This window comes from Peromyscus maniculatus, chromosome 7 (genome assembly GCF_049852395.1).
Source record: "Peromyscus maniculatus bairdii isolate BWxNUB_F1_BW_parent chromosome 7, HU_Pman_BW_mat_3.1, whole genome shotgun sequence".
Classification (NCBI taxonomy): domain Eukaryota; kingdom Metazoa; phylum Chordata; class Mammalia; order Rodentia; family Cricetidae; genus Peromyscus; species Peromyscus maniculatus.
Window position 1 is genome coordinate 100,625,681 of NC_134858.1, and position 24,589 is coordinate 100,650,269.

The 24,589-nt window shown below is 40.4% G+C and overlaps 1 protein-coding gene across 2 annotated transcripts in view; it reads left to right on the forward strand.

The window, feature by feature from the left end:
* Ryk (receptor like tyrosine kinase) overlaps nucleotides 1–24,589 on the forward strand; it is a 78,046-nt gene that overhangs the window by 48,721 nt on the left and 4,736 nt on the right. The window contains exons 8-13 of one of the 2 annotated variants that reach the window (XM_042281513.2): nucleotides 1,036–1,170; nucleotides 3,482–3,568; nucleotides 6,591–6,660; nucleotides 13,191–13,323; nucleotides 14,527–14,636; nucleotides 14,792–14,951. In XM_042281513.2, coding sequence (XP_042137447.2) covers nucleotides 1,036–1,170; nucleotides 3,482–3,568; nucleotides 6,591–6,660; nucleotides 13,191–13,323; nucleotides 14,527–14,636; nucleotides 14,792–14,951 — 695 coding nt within the window. The remainder of the gene's footprint in view (nucleotides 1–1,035; nucleotides 1,171–3,481; nucleotides 3,569–6,590; nucleotides 6,661–13,190; nucleotides 13,324–14,526; nucleotides 14,637–14,791; nucleotides 14,952–24,589) is intronic. The other variant, XM_042281512.2, reaches the window with a different exon arrangement.

A 24,589-nucleotide genomic window follows, 5' to 3' on the forward strand; every position in this document is an offset into this window, starting at 1 on the left:
TCAGGTAGAATTAAACTTACACAAATGACTTATCGCTGGGTTCAGGCATTGCCAGAATACATCCATTATGAAATTACAGAGCCTTCATGTAGTCGTCTGGCAGCCACTGGTGCTCATTGTTATGATCCATTACTTTTTAAGAATGAAGATGTAATTGTATCGTTCCCTCCTTTCCCTGCCTCTAACCCTGCCCACCCCCACCTTGCTTTCTTATTACCTGTCATTAAAAATGCCATTTCGGTTTCTATTGCCAGCACTGCTTCTTCCTTTTACCTTATTTTTTTCTTGTCACGAAAACTTTAATTTATGGCTATAAATTCTGCTTTTGTTGTCATTGTGTTGAATGGATGGAAATTGAGTGAACTTAAATTTGAACCTCAAAATGACATGAGCAGGCTAGGCTGTGGGAGTACAAACGAGTATTTTGTTAGAAATGATTTTTTTTTCAAATATCTCTTCATTTGAAAAGATCTTTTGTTATATGATTATATTGAAAATCATTTGGAAGGAAAAACTAAATAAGAGAGGGATTAAAGTCTGTAAATCAAAGTTTATTATCATTTGTCTCCAAGTCATCCAAAGTGATAGTAATCATATTTTTAGTATTTCTTATTTTAACTCTGTTTTTTTACATTTGGGGATAGTATTGTGGTGGATGGCAATGTTTTTCCTTAATATTTTTTTCAATTTATTTTTATTTTATGTACATTGATGCTTTGCCTGCATGTACATCTGTGTGAGGGTGTCAGATCCCTTGGACCTGGAGTTAAAAAGTTGTAAGCTGCCATGTGGGAATTGAACCTGGGTCTTCTGGAAGAGCCAACATTTCTCTTAACCACTGAGCTCTCTCTCTCTGTTCCCTTTTCTTAACATCTTATGTGTCCTTCATAAGTAGCTTCCCTGGTTTGTGTATACGGTCGTTTGCTTTTATATTGTTTCAGTATTCGTTGCGGTGCCTTAAGTCCTGGGTTGCAGATGACTGACTGACCTCAGTGCCGTAGTAGGGTATTTATATTGCTTGGTCTGGCTTTGTTGGCTCCTCAGGTTACCCTACCTTGCGGATAGAGAAGAACGACTTGCGGAGTGTCACTCTGTTGGAGGCCAAAGCCAAGGTGAAGGACATAGCGATCTCCAGGGAGAGGATAACACTGAAAGACGTTCTTCAAGAAGGTATTTATTTTCTCTGGATTTTCAGGTTTGTTGCCAAAAAGATTTCGTTTTGCTTTTCTTTAGACTTCATTCAGTGTCCAGTAGCAGCTTTGATGAACATCTTGATTTTGAAGTGTGATAAAACACAGACAAGTATTTGTTATCTATAAGTGTATTTTGCATTTATTCTTATTTAAATGATCAGTACCCAGCAGGCGTATTTGAAATATTCAGATTAATTTTTTTTCACTCATGGGTTGTGGGTAATCAAGTGGATGGATGCGTTTTGGGATTAGACACAGATTCCATCCCCAAGATTTGTCACCTGTGTGACCTTAGAGAAAGCCACAGCACCTTAGAGTTTCTGTGGAATTGACAACATAGTGGTCTTGATCACTCTTGGACTAGTTGAGAGGTGAGATGAAACTATGCACAAGGAAGAATTAACAGAATTTGTATTTGACGTATCCAGTACTCCTTCTGTCTCTTCTTGCAGGTCCTTGCTTTCTGTTTTGAGTTTTAGGGTCTTGATTAAGGAGATGGTGAAAGAGGACAGAAATTCACAATAAAATACTGCGCTGACCTTTTCACAGTGTTAGATAGCAGATACATGCTTCTTCCGCTGCAGTTCACTATGGAATGTTTTTGGTTGTATGAATCCATTCTGTTGGCTGGGACTCCTGGAAGCTAGAAGGAACTTCAAATGCTTGAAAAGCAAATGGTCCTTTATGGAAGCAGGGTTTTGTTTTTTGTTTTCGCTTTGTTTTGTTTTGTGTTTTTTTTTTTTTTTTTCTTCCTGGTCTGTTTTTCAGTGTCTCTTTTCTAAGAATAACTAGTTTTCAGATCTGTCTGCAGTCGAAGAGGGTAACCAGGCCAGACAACATTTCCTACAGAATTAATGGTTATGTTTACAGTTTTCTGCGTCTCCGAACAGGATGGAGCAAGTAACCTCACTTGCTTATAATTTGAGGAAATTTGGAACCAGGCGTTTTCCTTGATGTTTTTGGTACTTTCGCTTTCAGAAAAGAAAGCATGGCTGGCTAATATTTTATAAAGTGGTCAGGTTCACTGGAAATCTGATAAGTACAAATCAAACGATAGTTTACATGCCACTTTTCATCTGTCAGATTAGATAGAATTAAAGAGAGATATTCAGATATCCAGATATCCAGACAGAATATGAGTGAATTTGTACACTGTGACCTGTGGTAGGGTGATCTGTGTACACATGTGCTTCTAGTGTGGGGTTCGCCCAGTTAGTTTTGCCTTTAAAGTTTGTGTTTGGGGTATGTAAAATGGGACTAGGAATGGGGAAGAGGAGACAGCAGCAGGTCTGTCCCACTCCACCTCAGAGGAGCTCCTTTGTGCAGAGGCACGAAGGGGTGGGACAGCCCCAAGCAAAGGTTCTCTGGAGCCTTCCTGCCTGCAGCATCCATGTTACCCTGTCTCTGTGCCTCAGTGGGACCTTCCACCCGGGCACCAGTAACTTCAGCACATACAGTGACAGACTTTATAAAGCCCAAGGTGTATGTAGTGTCCACAGCAAAGCTTAACCATTTTAAGCATTTCTTACTCAATTATGGAAGGATGAAAGTAAAAAATAGTCTTGTGTGAAAGAATAACATGCCCTTAATCTTTTTTGAAGACTATCTCAGTAGAAAGCCTTTTTAATCCAGGACAGCCAAGGCTACACAGAGAAACCCTGACTCACAAAACCAAATGAAAAAGAGAAAGAAAAACGGAAAAAAAAAAATTAAAATATTTTACTAATAAATCTGTGTGGATTTTCATATCTCTGTTTTAACCACTGCTTTGCCCCCACAGAAATGTCATAATTTCTCTCTGCTGTAAGAGCTTTTTAGGAACACACTTGACCCATAATGACCTGAGAGTCCAGTCACCTGTCTGAGACTTGGTGGTCCAAGGCATGGAGTCCCTGAAGTCAGGATTTGAAGTCAGGATTTGCTTTCCTTGGCCCTTTCTTGACTAAAGTCTGCAGCAGCAGAAAGGAGAAGCCTTTCTCTCCCTTTGTGGTTGCTTTGAGGTGACAACCTGGGCTGTCGCCTGTCATTGCTGCAGCTCTCTGACCGGGTTACTAGTTTATTTAGGGAAATGAAGGAAAACATCCTCACACACTTAGTTTACATAGGGGATTTCTCAAAGCAGATTGTTCTGTAGTTACAAATGGCTTTTAACTGCTTTGGTCCAGTTTACTCTGGAGCTAGAACAATGGCCAGCCACCATACCTGTCATGTTTAGGTCACATTACCAGAAAGCTTTGTGATGGTGTGAAGATGAGCATGTGACCTCATTAACTTATTTTTCCTTTTAGGTACTTTTGGGCGTATTTTCCATGGGATTTTAGTAGATGAAAAAGATCCAAATAAAGAAAAGCAAATATTCGTAAAAACAGTCAAAGGTAGGGTTTTCTTGCATGCTGTTTTCATAATAGTTTTTGTGTAAATGACTCATGCTAGCAAAACTTTGTCTTCTGTCTCAGTGTGTGCCAGACCTTTGGAATCAGTTTATAGTAGTGTAACTCACAGGCTCACTTTTGAGAATTAAGTTTTTCTCACCAAGTATAGGAAATAGTTTTCTAACTTAATTAAACATTTATTAAATATGATTCCAACTGTAGTTAAATTACATTAAATTAACTCGTCTGTTGCTGTGTCTAATTTTGGGTTTTCCCTGTTAAAACTCTCTCATACCATCCTTTATCCCATCTAAGAAAATATCATCTTTAGTCTACTTTTCAACACAGACATTTATAAAGAAAACAATTAAATGTCCTCAGATCCCCAATACCTTAGATATGGGCTGTTTATCTTTCGTTCCCTCTCCATGTTGTCCTCTTACATGCTGTATAGTACCCTAGGAAATGCCTGCCTGACACAACACCCACCCCGTTACTACCCCCCCCCCCCCGTGGGTGAACAAGCGTGTATACGTGTATATATACACATATGTGCATGTGTGCATACATGCAGAGACCAGGGGTCAACCTTAGATTTCTTTAATCAAGTACTATCCACCTTTTTTTCTTTGTTTTTGTTTTTAAATTATTTTTATTTTATGTAATGAGTGTTTTGCCTGTGTGTGTGCATTTGTAACACTTGGGTGCCCCAGTCCCCGAGGAGTGTGTCAGATCCTCTGGAACAGATCGTTGTGAGCCACCTTTCAGATGCCGAGAATTAAACCTGGGTCCTGTGGAAAAGCAGCCAGTACTTTTAACAACTGAGCCCCCTCTCCAGCCCATTTCACCTTGTTTTTTTGGGACAGATCTCTCTGTCTGGGACCCAGGGCTCTCTAGTTAGGCTAGGCAGACTGGTTAGCGGGCTCCAGGGAGTGCGTCATGGGCCAAGCCTTCTCCCCAGCCCAGTGAGCACCGATTTCTGAAAAAGAAATTAAACACTTGCAGAGATTGAGGGGAGATTACTTTTGAGTAGAGGTGACAATTTTTTTTGAGATTTACAGAGTTAAATGATAATAAATGTTTCTAAATTTACTTAAAGGCATACAATGGGAAGGATGGAGGGCTTATGTATATTATTTCTAAAAATTTGTGTTTTACTAGTCTTAACTAAAACGTCTGGAATTTATTGCCTGTAATTTCGCAAAATTACGTGGTTAAGGCTATTGCAAATGCCTAAAACCCTCCACACTCCCCTTAGCTTTGCTAAACAAATGGTTTAACTTGCTGTTTTGTTTAGTTTTTGTTTACCAACTCCCCTCAGCTCCCCAAACATTGAATATTTTGTTAGATTGTAGTGGGTTTTCTGATTAGTTTTGAAGGATAGTTTACATGACTTTTTTATATTTTACTCTTTATAAATAGGAGATTTGAGCCACAAGTTTAGTAAAAGAAACTGCCTTTTGTTTTCTTACTTTTTTAATGGAAATATTTTATTTTAATGCTGATATGTTTTGGGTTTATACTCTGTGGATCATAATGAATTAACAAAATAGGTTTCCACACAGAATTGGTTTGATTTAGGGTTGAAAAGGAAATAATAGCGATAAGAAAACACAGTACGGATCCTGCAACTCTGTGATAAGCTTTCTCTTCTGTGCCAGAGTTGTGGTCACTGCTCGGCCTCCCTGTAACTGCTGTGCTCTCCCTGATTGGAGGGCAACAGGAGAAAGCACATGGGTCCTCAGCATCCAGTCATGGCTTGTGTGGGGCCGAGGGAATGTGCAACGGCACTTGTTTGCATAGAGTGCTGATTTTCAGTTAATGTTCCGTACTGCCAACAGACTTCCCCAAAAGGGTGTGTGCTTTATTTCTGGACAAATAGGAGTTCTATGAAGAATATATTTGGGGTTTTGTGTTTTGTTTTAGAGAACACATTTTTAATGGGGAAAAATTGGATTTTTTTTAAGTTTAATAATTTTATACAGAGAGCTAATAGATATCCGATGTCACTTTCCAAAGACTGAAGTCAGATATGTCACCTGGACCCAAACCCATGAATTTAGAGCTAGTAATCCAATGGAGTCAGACAGTACAATGTGACTATTGTCACAGCATCTAGGAGGCTGAAGCAGGAGGATCAAGAGTTGGAGGCCACCCTAGGCTACATAGTGAGACTTTGTAAGTTCAGAAAACTTAAACACTATAGGAAGGTGCAAAATATAAGTTATCCTGTCCCAAAGGAACCAGCATAAAAGTTTATGCTCTTTCTCCAAGTCAGGGAAAAACATGCTCATGGGTATTTTTTTTTTTTTCAAGTAATTTTGTTTTTAATGATCACACAGACCTTTGCACTCTGCTTCTGAAATTTAATGTGTATTTAATTTAATGACTTCCACTGTCAGTGCATGCAGACCTTTCTCTGTAGAGTACTCTAGGGAGCCCATGTGGCTCTTGATGGCTCTGCATTTGGTGATGATGCAGGCGCATATGTGTTCTCACTTCTGTTAATGCTGCTTCCCCCACCCACCTTCCCAAGAGTCTGCTGATGAGTCTGTCTCCATCCATTCTTCCAGACCGACGGACAACTGAATATTTGTCTGTATCAGTCTGATGGGAAATGGCCTCTCCTATTCACTCCTGGTATCTTCACTTAGTGGACCTGAAAGTCATTTTATAGTTTTGTTGGGCCCCATCGGTACTTCAGTATTTCCCTAGTAGTTTGTCTGGCGTCTTTAGGAAGAGGGAGTGAGCCTTCTGTATGTCTCATGTGTTTTCCTAACGGCTGCTGCCTTTTCTCCTTGGCTTATGGAACCTTACTCTATTCCTGTCGTCTGTGCAGGAGTTTCTGAGAAAGCTGACCTATTCAGGAAGGTTCTGTCTGCTGTCATGAAACTTTAGGCTGTATCTCTTTAGATTTACTTATAACTTACAATGAAAATTTACCTTGGAGTAAAAGATATTTACCAGTAAAATGTTAATGTCATAAATACAGTGTTATTCAAAGCAGTGTCTTCTCTTTATATAGATCAAGCTTCTGAAGTTCAGGTGACGATGATGCTCACTGAGAGCTGTAAGCTCCGAGGCCTCCATCACAGGTGAGAGCAAAGGGCGCATCTCAGCATCAAGCACAGCTCAACTCTGAGCTCTTGTTTATTTTTTAAGAATTGAAGACCTTTGCAGTAGCTTGTTTTTTGTTTTTTTCTTACTTTTTTCCCCTGAATATGAATAAGGTAAATGCATGGTCATTGAACACAATTTGAAAACAGTAAAGTACAAAGAACATAGAGAGCAGAGTATAAGCCACATAAATAATAAATGGACACAACCAGGCTTTCTAACATAGTCTATACATATTTATTCACCTGTCTCCCCTTAAAAAATGTGACAAAGTGATGCATACATTAAAGATAATTGCAATGAAAATTTCAAATGTATAGAACATCACTGACAAAAATAGTCAACTAGTATTGGATGCAGTGAAGTTGTTGGTCTGCCATGCTTGTTGAGAGTGTGCACTCATATGTGTGTGTGTGTGTGTGTGTGTGTGTGTGTGTGTGTCTGTGTCTGTCTATATATATGTCTATATAGGTCTGTGTATTCTGCATAATGGGCGTTCACAGCTTAGATGCAAGATTGTAAAACATCGGTAGCGAACTTCTGCCCTCTGGGGTTCCCCCATTGTGCTGTAAGCCTGTATTTAAGACCTCCTCCCTCCTTCAATGCTTTAATGCCAAAGCATTTGGCATTAAATAAAATAAATAAATTAATTAATTAAAAAAAAGAGGTCTAAGCCGGGCGTTGGTGGCGCACGCCTTTAATCCCAGCACTCGGGAGGCAGAGCCAGGCGGATCTCTGTGAGTTCGAGGCCAGCCTGGGCTACCAAGTGAGCTCCAGGAAAGGCGCAAAGCTACACAGAGAAACCCTGTCTCGAAAAACCAAAAAAAAAAAAAAAAAAAAAAAAAAGAGGTCTATATATTTAGAAATAGCATCTATGTATTTGTCTGTAGAGATATTTTATAATAAGTTAGATATTGCAACATGTTAGTGTGTTTCCAGTATACATTTAAAAAGGATAGTGTTATCTTTTAATAAAATTAATGCATTTCTTATTGTAAGGAAAGAACTGTTTCTAGGTTTTCCTGTTGGTAACTATAAATCCCTGTCCCTATTTTAAAAGGCTACTTAGTGGTTTACTGAATGGCTGTATACCACATTTTATTTAACTCATCTCTTAATATGCTCTTAGAATCATAGTATGATTTCACAACAGGTACTTGGGGGAAGAATTCTAGATCAGGAATCAACCAGGGACAGCAGCATCAGTATCATGGCAAAGTTTTTGAGGCAGGGTTTCTATACAACCCTTGCTGTTCTGGGACTCACTTTGTAGACCAAGCTGGAGTCAAACTTACCAAGACCTGCCTACCTCTGCCTCCCAAGTGCTGGTTTTAAAGGCATGTACCATAAAGCTCAGTTGGCAAAGTTTTTTTAAAGCACTGTGTAGAGATCTGAGAGGTGGTGTATGTCTATGACCTATGGGGACTATGGCAGTCCAACCCCTCAATAGTCCCTTCCCAGGGTCCGGGAAGAATCAACAACCAGCTGATAATTAATCTTTGATGAAAAGAAATGAATCTATGTACATGAAACTCCTTAGTTCATACACTTTATTATTCTGTGTCAGTTCTCTCTACAAGCTTCTATTCTGCTTTCATTTTTAGCTCCTTTCTTGCCTGATTTCTCTCTATATTTGTCTACTGCTCCCTCTAAGTTCTATCTTAATTCTCTCATCTTAATTCTGCCTCATCTAGGTCCTTTTCACCTCGTTCTTACCCAACTAGTACTTCCCCATCTGACTCTTCCTCATCTCCCATCATGTCCACATGTTCTCTCTGGTCAAAATCCTTCTTATCCCTTGCCGTTCTCAGTTTCTCCATTCTCTCCAAGTCTCTCAGGAGTCCAGTTATAAACCCAAGCAATAGCAATCCTCTGGCCAAGCAAGGTCACCAGGCTTGAATTCTACGGGGTCATAAAGGTAGGTAAGAATTTTCCTCAGGCAGTGACCACCAGGCTTTCTTTTACAATCCAAAATGGGAAACAGAGGAGGTCAACTGAGTGCTAATGACCGGTTAGTGTATGAAAAAGGGGGTCTATGTGCTCAGTCTACATTCTGAGAAGTAGTTAGATAACAAGTTAGGGCTCTATAAAGTTATTAAGGCTGTAAGAAAGGAGGATCTGAGCTAAATTTTGTAAAGCTATTACTTAAGGTCCACCTGACCTAGGCGGTGTCTCCTTGGGCAATTTACCTTAAATCAGGAGACTAGCATGTGGTGGTCTGGACTGTTATTTATGTTAGTCATTGAAAGTGGCTAAGGGAGATATCTGATTCCAGTGCTGAAAGGGGAGAAACGGATGGGCTGGGGGGAAGGAAGCCTTTCCTGGGGCTGTTCTCCAAATACCTGGAATGTGTATGTCCAGAGAGTGATCAGTCTACACTGTTAGCACTTCTTAGGGAAAAATCAATTGGGAAAACTATGAAAGCACACATGATTTTCATAATAGAAGACAGCTGGTAGATAACAAGCCAAATAACACCAAAAGCTCCTTGGAATTTGGCTTCCTCTGAAGGAATTCCTTGATCCCTTCAGGTAGTGACTTTGCCATAACTAGCTGAGTTCTTATATTTTCTTATATTTTACTGTGGCCCATAGCAGTTCTTATAACATTTTCCTGAGGCCTGTAGCAGTGACCCAGAGTTCTTGGGGTACAGACAAATAGATATTTGGAACTCAATGGCTAGCCTAGCCAAATCGGTGTGCTCCAGGTCAGTGAGAAACCAAGATGGAGAGCAATCAAGGAAAGCACATAATGTTGACCTCTGACCTCTATGCACATGCTTAAACATATGCATACATACATACACACACATATACATGCACCACATACAAGTACTGGGTATACTTACCTTAATTTGTATGACTAATGAGAATTTCACATGTTCAAAAAATGAACCAGGATCTACATGTTGGAAGGGTCTATGGACTTCTGGGAAAGGCAAGTGGTGTATGCAGAGAGCACCATGGATTTCCATTTCAGTAGACATGGGCAGTTGCTTCAGCTCTGATAAAAAATATGAATACATAGACTTTGTTCTTTTCATTTTGTTTTTACTTTGGCTTTTGAGGTCCTAAAAAGATGACAGGCACATAAAAATAAGACTGGTAACGAACATGAGACAGATTTTTGGCATTGTGTCAGTAGAAAAGAAAACAAGCCAAGAGTAGAAGACAACTGTTTGGGCTGGGATTAAACACAACATAATTCTTCGCTTCCGGTCAGCTGCGATGAAAGCAGCATTAAAGTCCAGTAAATCTCGGTAGCAAATGGAAAAGAAAAGAATGCTTTGTTTAGAGTGGGAGGTTAAAAAGGTATTTCACATCCCAAGACAGATGTCACATTAGGTTTGTTAGATAATGTAGATACTAACTAATATAAAAGTAAGTATTCATTTTTTAAAATTTCATTGAAAAAAAAAAACAGGCTTTAGAAAAAAAGTTGAATGCAATATTGAGAAAAAAGTGAGAGTATGCCTTGGAAGAATTGAATCATATGACTCAAGAATGTTGCCTTTCACTGGCCAGATTCAGCCCCAAGTGCAGGAGTCCTCACTTGTAGAGGAGTACATGGACAGTCCCTTCCTTTAGTCTATATTTACTTTTAAAAAAAGTTATATTTGTTAAACAAAATTAAAAAAAAAAACAACAACAAAGCACAAATATGTTTTGTTTCCTTAGGGCTTTTGGAGTATCCTTTTTGACAGCGCTGTGAGCGAGTGCTTGATGTTTCCAGCAGTGTTTCCCACTAGTCTCCCACGCTAGCTGAGGACTTACACTCCTAGACAGTTCTTCTCACCCAGGGATACCTGCACCCGTCAGCACAGAAGCATGGGCAGGGATAAGTGTGGACAAAGCCAGGTTTTCCCCAAGGAGCTGCTTTGGTCTGCTGTAGCCCTGCCGTAGCCCTGCCGAGCATTCCTTGGTTAGGCAACCCCAGGCGGCATCTGCAGCATTCTCTCCTGCAGCTGTAGACTGCATGGCTTCTCAGTATCCCACCGTGATGCGTGAGCCGTCCCACTACACCCCACAGAATGGAGCTGAGTGGTAGTGACTTGGAACATTTGACTCTGGATGAGAGGGGAGCCATGTAAAGTCGAGTTATATAGTTTGGTCAGAGTTGGTTGTCATCTGGTCTTGGAAGTGACATCAGGACTCCCAGTTGTAGGAATAAAATTGTTAGTGTGTGGCCTTCCCTGTAGCACTTCACCTCACCACACTTTCTTTTTAAACAAATATTCCTGGCTGTGTGTTTGTTCTCTTTGATTTAGTTCATTAACTGCCCATTTTGCACTCAGAACTCAGCTAGGTACAGAATAAAATGAAACAGTAATCTTAGATCAGTGTTATGGAATTTTTTGTGCAGACTGCACTCAGCAAGAACTGTCACCTGTTTACAGTTTTCACCCTTTGAACTGGTTGTGGTTTGCTCTCTGTTTTAACATCTGTGAGGAAGGGTAGAGAGGCAGTGATGCATTTTAAAGCATCTTTAAATTCTCTATTTTTTGTTTTTATTTTTCCACTGGAACTTGTAAGCATAAGCTTTTAACATAAGTAAATACTCATATAAATTAAAAATAATCCGATTTCATTACTTCATGTCAGAGCATCTTTAGGCCATTTCTTGTGGATTGAAGTCCCCGTTGGCCCAGGATGATGACACTTGTTAGTGCTGAATGACACACAGCTTTAAGGTTGCAAGAGTGCTCAGCATGGGAGGCAGTTGTTCCCAGCCCCACATCCCCACTTTGCCTCTGCCTTCTCACCACACCTGCTTTACACCCACCCATCCACTCTGAGCTATCTCAGGCTTTTCTCTTTGTCCTTTAAGATGGGCGAAGTGAAGGACAGTCGTGTGTTCTTGAAAACATTTTTATAAAGCTTATTGTTGCTTCCAGAGTTGGTTTCCCCTTTACTTTGTGTGCGTGGGTGTTCTGCATCCATGTATGTCTGTGCACCACTTGTGTGCAGGACCTGGGTGGGCAGGCAGAAGAGGGCACCAGATCCCCTGAGAATAGAGTTACAGACAGCTGTGAGCCCCGTATGGGTGCTGGGAATCAAACTTGGTCCCTCTGCAAGAGCAGCCAGTGCTCTGAACCACTGATCCCAGAGGATTTTTAATCCTGGGGTTATGGAATAAAAGTTTTGATTTCATTTATTGTATTTGTTGTGTCTGGACAAAATGCCATTAATTCTGCTAAACGATTTCAGTCTTGAGGGAAGGAACAGAGATAATCCTTTAGGGTTAAAGAATGAGCCAACTCACCTGCCCATTCTGAAGTCAGGGTTTGCCTGGGCTGCCCTTAAGTTGAGTCATGATCTGTTGTGTGCATGGGGGTTGGTGGAAAGGCGTGTGTGTGTGTGTGTGTGTGTGTGTGTGTGTGTGTGTGTGTGTGTGTGTGTAGGGTTCAGTGCCTCTTAGAGACCAATGCCTCTTACAGTTCTGCTCAAGGGGGACATTTTTAGGATATAAAGAAAGGCAAAGCAGACATTAACTGTAGTCTTACAAGTCAAAGACAACTCCTCTTGGTACGTTTCTGCAGTTTTCCCTGGCTTTGTGATTGTCCTGTGAATGTGTGATTTGTGTCTCAGTTTCTTTAAGCTCTTTTCATGTTTTCTTATGTTTCTTTTTGATCATTCATTGTTATGTGTGTTTCAAATATGTATTAAATATCGTAATGGCACAGGATATGACATATTGAATATGTAAATGGAGTCTTTGATTACTTCAGTCTTAGTAAAGAGGAGGTGATTACTTAAATAGTTACAGCATTGGGGAAAATTAGTTATTTCCATGTATCAGTAGGAGTGTTATTCCACAGGAGAATGGTGTGTGTGTGTGTGTGTGTGTGCCACAAAAGGTAAAGTAGACAAAGTTATTCACCATATACTTGGTTTATTTTGCATATAAAACTGTGGTTGGTGAAATCCACATGTTACAAGTTTGAAAACTAAGGCCAAGGCACTTGCTCTCTCTCTCTCCCTCTCTTCCCCCTCTCACCTAGATAGTGAATTTTACTTTTAAAAATTAGATTCCAAATTCTATGTGACTGCAAACATTTTACTTTTGTGACATTTTCAATCTGTTAAAGACCTCTTTGATGACCATATTTTTATTCACAGTCTAGAATGAGCCTTTTTATTTTTAAATGTGATGATGAAATTAGTGGGATAGCATCATGATGCACTCATAGCCAAGCTGTTTTCAGCTGTCTGCGATTATCCTTTGGGTTGGAGATTTAGCGTGGCTAAAGTGTCTTCAGAAAATCCAGTACAAAGGAATCCATTCTGTGTTAGTAATCTTTATCCTACAAAGAAAGCTCATCTATATGGAGACTGTTTACATATGGGTCAAAAAGTAGAACATTTGTAAATAAAAGTTGTAACGAATATCTTTTTAAATGTTTTGGGGATTTTATTTTGCTTTAGATTATCTTTATTACTTTTAATTGAAGATAAACCCATAAAGTTTTAGATTTCATTTGTGTTTTTCCCAACTTATTATTTTATAGAAACCTCCTTCCTATTACTCACGTGTGCATAGAAGAAGGAGAAAAGCCCATGGTGATACTGCCGTACATGAACTGGGGGAATCTTAAACTGTTTCTACGGCAGTGCAAATTAGTAGAAGCCAATAACCCACAGGTGAGAAAATTTCCCCAAATACCATGGTTTCTGGTGTCTTTTGAAGAAGATATTAATAACCACACACATGTCCTAAAAATCTTCAAAGAAACTTGGAATGAACCAGGCAATATTTATAAGCTGTAGATTTAGAGGAAAATAGGATGATGGTGTATGATTCCCCCTCGAGCACACTTGGCAGATGCTGTTTGGCTTTGTTGGCTGTGTGTTCATTCATCATCACCTCCGATGGATGCCCTGTGACAGCATCTCAGTCTTGAAGACATGTGTCCAGGAGTCATTCTAGGAATGGAAGCTATTACAGGTCTGTCTGACCTTATGGTGCCTACAGTGGTGCTGAGTAGAGGCCTGGATTGTGGGAGATAATTGGGGTATCCTTAATGTGCTTGGCTGTAAGATGCCCCCACTTAAGAGTTTCTCTCTTGTCACTGCCCATGTACTCTGCTGTGAGCATCTGATCAGATTCCAGACATGTTATGATACTGGTAAGAAAGTCTGCTGCGTGTTTTGCTCTTTGCTATATTTTTTGGTTTCGTTAAGTTGATTTTAAGATTTATAATAGCATACTTATTGTAGTTAATAAGAAAAAGACTCAGATCTGCATTGAGTAGTTGACTTAATGTATATGATACGTTGTTTAAGCTGAAAGGATAAAGTTGTAGTTGGAACCATGTTGTTGGAGGCTTTGGCCCATGAGCATCACTAGGGGGAGAACTTCCTTCCGCAGCCTGCAGTGCTGGTGTGCATCTAGAGGAGCATGTCAGCCGAGAGAGCTATGGACTTGTTTAGTGGAGCGACCCTCAGGGGAGAATCTGGTAAAACCTACTCCTGCAAAGGAGAAGAGCAAGTCATTGCTGCACGCACTTGAAATGATGCTTTAGAGGTTCCATGTTCATTGAGCAGGAATCACTGAGAAGCTGTTTTGTAATGATGATTTGAGAGAGATAAGTACAAAAGATGAGTTAAGTCACAAGATAAATTCATATAGATGGCAAATCCCATTACAGATCAGGGGCTATTGTAATCGGTGAGCTGTAGACAATGCCCCAGAGAGATCTTGGTTGAGAATAGGTTTTTAAAAACTCAGTAAGTAGGTGCAAGGAAGTGCTTTAGGGTGGGACTATGGGCTCAGGTAGCCAGGTCCAACTAGCTCTGTACTGTCAGCAAACTGTGGTTTTGTTTGTTTGTTTTCTATTATAACAGGCAATTTCCCAGCAAGATTTGGTACATATGGCTATTCAGATTGCCTGTGGGATGAGCTACCTGGCAAGAAGAGAAGTGATCCATAAAGACCTGGCTGCTAGGAACTGTGTGTAGGTGTCAAGGGCCTGCTGCTGTCACTAGATGGGTGGTGTTCCCTGGATTTGGGGTTCTGTTGGGAGTCGTTGTGGGACTCAGACTGTTTATGGGTAACCGTGGGTCTTCTGGACCCCCTGATGCCTGTCATGTTCGTGTTTTTACTTCTCAGCATCGACGACACACTTCAAGTGAAAATCACAGACAATGCCCTTTCCAGAGACTTGTTTCCCATGGACTACCACTGTCTAGGGGACAATGAGAACAGACCAGTGCGATGGATGGCGCTGGAGAGCCTGGTTAACAATGAATTCTCTAGTGCTAGTGATGTGGTGAGTGCTGGAACCCGGGTATCAACAGCGTGGAGAGGGAAGCTTGCTGTTTACAATGTTCTGCCATTTTGTCCTTTTAAAAATCTTGTTATTGTTCCTTGAAATTTTCATCCAGAGAGCATGTGTAGTTAGCTCCCTTTTGACCCCCTTAAAACAGAGAAACTGGCTCAAATCCTGGGCCGGTGCTGTGCTCTCCCTGTCCACAGAAGCTGACACCATGGCGGGCACTGGTGACCAAGTGTTAGAGTAGGCACTGAGGTTTTGGGAGCCGACAGCAGCTCATCAACTACCTGGACAAGTCTCAGATGACCAAGGGGCTGCTAAAGCACAGAGTGCTTTGCTTTCTGCAGATGGCTTCTTCTCAGTTGAACAGCACTCCATGAGTTCGAGGCTAGTCTGGTTACACAAAGAAACCCTGTCTCAAAAAACCAACCGATCAAACAAACAAACAAAAAGAATGAAAAACAAATGTTTTTTTTTTTTTTAATGATTTATTTATTTGCATTGGTGCATTTGTGTAAGGGTGTTGGATCCTCTGGAATTAGAATTACAAACAGTTGTGAGCTGCCATGTGGGTGCTGGGAATTGAACCTAGGTCCTCTGGAAGAACAGCCAGTGCACTTAACCGCTGGGCCATCTCTCTAGCCCCCAAATGTGTTTTTTTATCTCTTGTCTGCTACATATTGTAGCTGTGTATTTGGGAATTTGGTAAAAAGTTTTGCTGTTAAGGTTTTTAAATCATCACTAAATAATACTGTATTACTTGTAAAAATAATTGGGATTTGTTCTGATACTTCAACATGGAAGAACCGGGCATATTGTGTTTTGTATCCTGGTATATTTTATTTATCATTCAGAATTGCCTTTTTATTTCAGTTTCTGTGCTTTACACATTTCTCTTTTAATAGTGTATTGCTGACAGCAGTTTTACTAATCCATTATTTACATTGATTAGTGTACACTCATTGTCAGACACTCAATGTATTAGTTTTTGCTGGTTGCTATAACAAGTTACTACAATCTCAGTGTTTTAAAACAATAGATTTATTCTTTCACGGTCAGCTCTAGAGGCTGAAATAAAGGTGTTGGCAGGTCCATGCTTTTTCCAGAGACATATGGTTGCTGGTGGCCTTCCTTGGCTTGTGGCTCCATCTCTGTTACACGTTCATGTACGGGCTCTTTTGGATGCTTTTCAGAACTCTCTGCTCCTCTCTGACAAGGCTGCATTGATCCCTACACAGTCCAGAATAAGCTTCTCCTTTCAAGGTCCCTAGTCACACTTTTTTCCATAAAAGATAATGTTTATAGGTTTTAAGGGTTGGTAAATGGATCATTCAGTTCACTGTACTCAGTAATTGAAATTATCTAAGATTTCCTTATTGAAAAACAACTTCAATTTACAATCCTTGAAAACAGATTGATTTGATAAGGAGAGAAATCTCATTAATTATGACCTTTTTTTTTCTCATTCATAAACTGGGTGCTATTTGATGTATTTCTCTTTTTATGAACTAAGTATTGTGGTAAAATTTGTTCACTTGGTGTGAATGAACAATTTACTGAGTTCTTAAACTTTTCCTGTTAAAGTTTTATGTGTGTGTCTATTCAAAATCATTTTTTATTTATTTCAAAATTAACTATTCTTGGGAAAAAAAAATCCCCGACATTTGAAATGTACAGAGTAAAAGTGTGCATGGTTATAAGAATGGGTGTTACCTGACTCAAGGAGGGGCTTCAGGGGTGACACCAGAAAGAACCTGCTTCATGTTGCTCACAGAGAAACCCAGCGCATGCTGGGAAGAAAGTGGCAGGTGAGGAAGACGAATACAGAGTCTTAGATACTGAACCCTAGGGGTCCAACTTGGAGGATAGCAGAGAGCCGGGTCTGGGCTCTCTCCAGAGCTTCTTATCAGGAAACAGTTTCTCTAACATTAATGTTCAGAAGTAAAAGTTCCAATGAAATCAGTAGAGAATATACCTTGGCTGAAATCATAGTTTTGTGAACTCAAAACTATTTGATGGGCAGGAAAAAAGAGACATTTCTTAGATGATAATCTGTAGGTATGTTGTGTTATTTTAAGGTAAACTTCAAGAGACTGGGAAATTTTAAGTTTTTTTCTTGGTAAAAGGAATATTGATAGGTAATGTTTCAGAAGGGGGAGGAAGAATTTTAGGAGCCAGAGGGATCGAGGACACCCTGAGAACATGGCCACAGAATCAACTAAGCAGAGCTCACAGGGGCTGACAGTAACTGAAGCGACAAACACAGACCCTGCATGGGTCTGAGTCAAGTCTTCTGTGTATACCTTAAGGTCGTGTAGCTTGGTGTTCTTGTGGGATTCCTAACAGTGAGAGTAGGAGGTGTCTCTGACTCTTTTGCCTGCTCTTGGGATCCTTTTCCTCCTTCTGAGTTGTCACATCCAGCCATGACATGAAGTTGTGCCTAGTCTTATTGTATCTTGTTAGGCCATGTTCAGTGGATGTCCCTGGGAGACCTGTTGTTTTTTTTTTTTTTTTTTGAAGGAGTTGATCTGGGGCATGGGGAGGGACTAGGAGGAGTAGAGGGAGGGGAAACTGTGGTCAGGAGTAATGTATGAGAGAAGAATAAAAGTTAAGATATTTCAGAATGGTATGTAAGATGTCTAGTAGTGCTGTAATGTGAACTGCCTAATGTACTGTAGTGTTTCAATATGAATTGCTCAGTTGACTTGTTCGTTTCTGTGTAGGTATTCCATTATATAATTAATTAACAATGGGATTTTTTTAATATGCTCCTCTTTTATTTATAAGAAATATATATGGACAGAGAGAGAGGTATTATTATAAACATAAAAAAGGTCCGTGATGGTACACACCAAGCCGTTCACAGATCTTTCGATGGTCAGGGTCATGCACAGGAGTTGTCTGTATCTGATATGCTTTTAGCATTTACTCCAAGTATGTCTGCTCTGGACATGTTAACCAAGAAGGAAAGAGAAAGTACACCCTGCCGAAGGCCCTGGAGCTCACTGACATTCAGGTTAGAGGAAAGGGGTCCCGGGATGCTGAGGTTCTGCATATCCAAGCGCAGCACCCCCAGGCAGGGAGAGGAGGCTTTCAAGCCTGGATGGTCTCACTTCCCTCCCAGGTGTGGCTCAGAGCCAGGCCTGGGGGAGAAACTGTTTGTCCACTAAGTGAAAAGACTCACTTATGGTGAATTTAGGATTCAAAATACAAAGGGTACTTCCTGTCTCACCCCATGGCAACCTCCCTTCATCCAGCCTACCCCCTGTAGGGCTACAGACACTCAGCATCCAACTGCCTTGCTGTTCCAAGAGCCTCATGGCCTCACACATTGCTTTTTCTTAGTTGTGGAGACTGGTCCATAAGAACACAAGCACTTCCTTCATTTTGAGTCTCACAGTGCCTCACAGTGGAGTCCTTGTCATACGTACAGACCTTACTTTGCTGACCACCCCAAACAATGGCCAGTAAGATCGCTCTTGAGCCATTTCTTTTCCTGCACCACAATCTCTTACCAAAACCATTGCCATCACAGAAGATAGATGAAATACTTTTTTTTTAAAGGAAGAAAAGAAATTCCATGCATAGTCCATATATTATAAATAGAGTCAAGAGCGGTGTCTCCATATCAAAGACATTAATATCACCACCTAACTAAGCATAGTGATACACACCTGTGATCCCAGCACTTGGGAAGTTGAAGCAGGAGGATGGCACATTTGAGGCCAGCCTGGGCTACCTGGCAAAACCTTGTCTCAAAAATTTTGTCATTCCACTGAAAACATGTACAAGTGAAATTAATAAATATAAATAGCTTGCCTGTCGCTAGAGTTTTCCTGCCTTGCCCACAGTCAGGACAAATCTTTGTCACCCGCCAGTCCCACAGCCCCTTAGACCCAACCATGTAAACACAGAGACTTATTGCTTTATAAACTGTATGGCCGTGGCAGGCTTTTTGCTAACTGTTCTTATAGCTTAAATTAATCCATTTCCATAAATCTATACCTGCCACGTGGCTCATGGCTTACCGGTACTTTACATGCTGCTTGTCCTGGCGGGCAGCTGGCAGGCAGTGAGTGACAATGGGATTTTTATTTTATTATTTTATATGTGTAGGTATTTTGCCTACATGCATGTCTGGATCCCCTAGAACTGGAGTTAGAGACAATTGTGAGCTGCCATGTGGGTGCGGGGAATTGAACCTGGGTCTCCTAGAAGAGCAGCAAGTGTATTTAACTGCTGAGCCATCTCTCCAGCCCCAACAATGGGATTTTTAAATCACACTTACGATCACATACTTTCTAGGACTCCTAAAACAAAAATAAGATAAATGAATGGGATTCAAGTTAATGTCATGCATGTCTAAACGGAACAGATAAACTGAATGAATGGGACTCTAGTTAACATAATGCATGTCTAAACAGTACAGATGGTGTCTCTTCAGGCACTGTTTAGACATGCATTATATTAACTAGAATATAATTCATGAATGCTGAATTACTGAATGCACTGCTCTGTGCTGTGGAACATCATGCTTTAAAAAAATCTCAAAATCATGCTTACAGTCAGTTATCTTTAAAGTCATGGTATTTTATAAAACTTTTGAACATTCATATTTGTGCAAGAATTTATCTTAGAATGCCATTATACTAAATACTTTGTTTCTATTTTTTGACAGCTTTATTTTTTTTATTATTTAAAGTTTTTTTTTTCACTTTTTAAATTGAAAATAATTTTTTTTTTCATATACAGTATATTCTGAGTGAAGTTTCTCCTCTCTCATCTTCTCTCAGGTCCTCCCCACATCCTCACCCACCCAACTCCATGCCTTCTTTCTCTCTCTCTTTTAGAAAACAAGCAAATATAAACAAACAGACCAGAATTTTAACAAATAAAACAAAAACAAAGAAAAAGCATAAAAAACACATTCAGAGACACACACAAACAAAACAAAACCCATAAAAGCACAAAATCAGAAACCATACAAGCAAAAGACCTGTAAGATTAAAAAGTGAAAAAAAGCCTAAACAAAAACAACCTGAGATCAAAGATATCACTGAGTTTGTTTTGTGTTGGGTGCCTACTGCTGGACATGGGGCCTTCTCTTAACTGTTTACATGCCCAATGAGATCCATCGGAGACAACTGATTTTTCCTTTATAAGCAGTTATCAGTTGGAGATAGCTTCTGGGTTAGGGATTGTGTTCACCTTCCCCTCTCAGTCCCGGAACCCCATCTGACTTAGACCTGTGCAGGCCTGGTGTGTGCTGCCACAATCCTTGTGAGTTCATATGTACACCAGTCCTGTTGTGTCAGGAAGATACTGTTTCCTTGGTGTTGTCTGTCCCTTCTGACTCTCATGACCTTCCTGCCTCCTTTTCTGCCTAGTTCCTTGAGCTCTGAGGGAGGGTTTGGTGAAGACATCCCAATTAGAACTCAGAATTCCAAAGTCTCGATGTCTGCACATTGACTAGTGGTGGGTCTCTGTATTAGTTCCTGTCTACTGCAGGAGAAAACTTCTCTAATGATGACTGGGCAATATAGGCAGAGTGTTATTAGGAGTCACTTTATTGCCAAATTCCTTTAGCATAACAGTAGTATTTGGTTTTCTTCTAGGACTATGGTTTATCTAATCTCAGGTACTGGGCCACCCAACCAGTGTCAGGCTTGAGTTCTCTCTCATGGAGTGGGTCTTAAATCTAATCAGATAGTGGTTGGCTGCTCCCACATTTGTGCCTCTGTTGCACCAGCATAGTGTATCCTACAGGCAGGTCAACATTGTGGATTTCAGGGTTTCTAAATGGGTTGATGGCTACCCTTCTCCTCTAGTAGTATGTCGTGAAGACTCTAGTTAGGCACTGGTGCGGCTTCTCCATCTTCAGTGAGTTCCTGTAGGCTTACCTTCTTACAATAGGTCCTTACCATCAACTTGGGAAGAGCAACCAATAGCCTTGGCAGTAGCCTGAGTTGTTTGAGGGTGTCCATGGGGCCCCTTTTGGCAACAGCTCAACTAGATGTAAAGCATTCCCATCACTGAGGTTTCACTTGATGGTGAAAGACCTAGTTGGTGCATTCTCTCCCCATTTAGATTTCGCTCATATATGTGTATATTTTAAGAAACTTCTATTGTAGGTTTCCATATGTCTCCTCAAATGGCCTAGCTTTATTTTGTTTTAATTACTATGAGTTCAGTAATGGACATCTTAACAGAATTCTCTAAACTCACAATACCAACCTCTGTTTCAACAACATTTTCATGCTTAGAACCCAGGCTGGTCTTGAACATGAAATCTTGCTAAGTGCTAGGATTACAGGCATGTGCCACCATGGTTTAAGTATTACATTTTTTTTTTTGTCTTATTCAAAATTCTTTTGGGTTGTGCTTAACATGTCATTATAAGAATGTCTCTTGGTTACATTTAATATGGCTAACTTTTTTAAATGTTCAGATTTTTCTCTTTAAATGCTTACAGATTTATCTCATACACTCCTATAAGTGTCTTTTGCCTTGAATAATTGGGACTGAAAGGAATAATTATGTCTTTTTCTGTGACTATGATGGCCTATCTGCCCTTCAGTTTGGGCCATTGAATATTGTTTTAAATTCTTAAAGATTATTAAATGTTACATTCTAATATTGGGGTTGAAAATGCTAACAACTCCATGAACACAGTCAGGCTGAGTTCCTTTGCCTTCTGTGGATGGAGGTGCGGTTTCATTTATTTATTTATTTTTCTAAATAGGGTTTCTCTGTGTAGCCCTGGCTGTCCTGGAATTTGCTCTGTAGACCAGGCTGGCCTTGAACTCAGAAATCCACCTGCCTCTGCCTCCCAAGTGCTGGGATTAATGGCGTGTTCCATCCACCATGCCCAGCTTCGGAGGTGGGGTGTCTAAGTTGTACTCACTGTCATTTTTAGGGATGCCAAACAGTTTTCACCACCATGTACTAAGTAAACTGACCTCACCCCCACTGCAGCCTGCAGCTGCAAAATGCACACTTGTAGGTGTGTAAAATGCACACTCACAGGAGTAAGGACCCTTTTCTTTCCTTGAAAGAACCTTAACAATTCTGCATTTCTTTGTAGTTTAGAATTCTTCATGATTTGCTTAGAAACACATTTTTTGTTTGTTTTCTTTTGTATAAAAGTAGTACATTATGACTTCGGGCTTTGTTTTTGTAATTCTAATTGGAAAACCTCCAATATTTTGGTACATTAAGATTCTAATAGTGTTAACATCAGCTTAGGAAATGCACACAACCAGATTCTGCAAGTTATGAATGTCTCTATTATTCTTATGTGACCTCACATAGGTCCTCTGAAGACCGCCTGGGTATTGTTCTATATTTTCATCAAATGTAGGCACAACCACAGATTTCTATTGTGACATTCTTTTCCTTTATTTGAAAAAAATATTTTTTGATTGATGCCTCCTTTGAATTATTTCGATAATTATAGTAGCTAACATAGTTGAGCTGTCAAGACTCTGCCTCCGACTGAGGGGTGAATGCAATCAGGAAAACACAGTTGAGAGTTTCATGTTGGTTTTCTTGTCTTTATGGTACTACATTGTGTTTAAAAAGCATTTTCTTGGGAAAAACAAATCAAGGAAATGACTTCCATGCTAATCTTAACAGTGTGATTTATGGCCGTCAAGAGATCCTTTTTAAGGCACTTGAACAGTTTTTAGGCCACAGGGCAAATCAGATGTGCCCCATGTGCCTTGCTGTTTCTTTGTAGACATTAGTGGATATTTTCCTAGGAGAACAATCTGTAGTTCTCCAGAGCTTGCGTCTGCAGTGTTGCTTCATTTTACTCCTGTTTGCCGGTGTTCTAGAGGCCGTTGCCAGGTACTGAACACTCACTCGGGAGACCCTCAAGTTTACAACATTTTCACTGAGAGCAGTCTTTGGAACTCTGGTATCGAAGTGAAATCTGGAGTTACTGGAAGAGACTTACTATTTTTAAAAGTATAGAGTGCTTTCTGTTTTATATTTTGCATTACTAAGTTTAGAGTAGTGCTTAGAAGATTGTTTCCCTCATAGATGTAGATTCTATACACCAACAATCTTGAACCTACTAAGTATCAAATTTACATTAAGAGAATTAACATAAAGGCATAAAGAGCAATATAGAGATTAAAGGATGAGTCCAGACTTTTGTTTAGGAAATAGAGACCTAAGATTTAACATTTTCGATGTTAAGATACTGTTTAGTTGTATTATTCTAACTTTAGTTGTCCTGATATTTCCTAAGAATGAGGAGTATATGAATTACTTTAAGAACAGTTCTTGTGCCCCACAGTGGTGGCTCACACCTTTAATCCCAGCATTCAGCAGGGCAGAGGCAGGTAGATGTCTGAGTTCGAAGCCAGCCTGGTCTACAGAGGGAGTTCTTGGACGGTCAGGGCTATACAAAGAAACCCTTTCTGGGGTGGGAGTTGAGGGCAACAACCAGTTCTAAGAACAGTTGTATTTCCAGAGGTGAGCAATTGCCTCATTAGTGTCGTCTGTAGCTCTGCCTTTCAGGATCTCATGTGTCTCTGAACACTCCTTCTGGTTGCTTTGGAGACTTACTCGTACACTCTGCTTCACGAACTCCCTTAGAAGACCCTGATGTTCCAATGGAGCCATGTGCATCTGTGGAGAACGTGGCATGAACAGCCAGTTCTGGGATATTCCACTTGGGTGGGGGTTTGCAGGTGTAAGGACCAGTCATACTTGGAGCTACAGATTGCTGACTTGAGGTTAGATGGTGTCTGAGTAGATTAAGGCTGATACAACAGACGGAGTCGCTCAAGACCCAGGCTACATTCCTCATCTCTCTGAAGCCTGGGAAGTCGAGTTTGAGGGATGGATCAGAAGTGTCCTTCCTCCTGTGTCCTCACACAGCACAGGGAAGAGGGCTCTGCTGAGATCTTTGTAAGACACCAGATTCACTCCTGAGATTTCCACCCTCATGATGGGAACTCCCCCAAAGCCCACCTGCTAACTTCATCACACTGGGGTCAGGAGTTCAACATGTGTGTGCCTGAGGTGCACACACAGTAAGTCCATCATGTTCTGCTGCTGGGCCTCCTAAATACACCCTTCATATAGTAGATTGCCTTCATTTCTTCCTAAGAGCCCTAAAAGCCTTAGCTCATTGCCTAAAATCAGAGTTTCATCAGATGTGAGTGAGCCTCGAGGTAAGATTTATACTGAGGCAAATTTGTCTTCAGCTCTAAGTTTAGGAAACCAAGAAAGTTACTGACTTCCAAAATGCAGGGGTGGGGCAGGTTTAGGTTGGTGCATCTGTCTCCAAAAGGATAAGTCAGGAAAGGAAAAACAACAGCAATACAGTGTCTGGTAAAAAAGCCCAAACCCAGCAAACACAGTGATACCTCAGACTCATGTGATTCTCTTTAGCTGGGTAACTTGCCATCCAGGTCCCCTGGAAACTTCACCCACAGCGGCTCACGAAATTTCCTTGGTGGCCCTCTGCCAGGGTCCCAGCCAGGCAGGGCAGAGTATAAAAGTGTATTTCATTGCACTACTTTCCCACTGAATATTCATATTATTTACTCTCAGTCAACTGGCTAGGGGAGACTGCTATGTTAAACCCAGTCTGGCATTTTAAGTTCCCAGAGTAATCATTC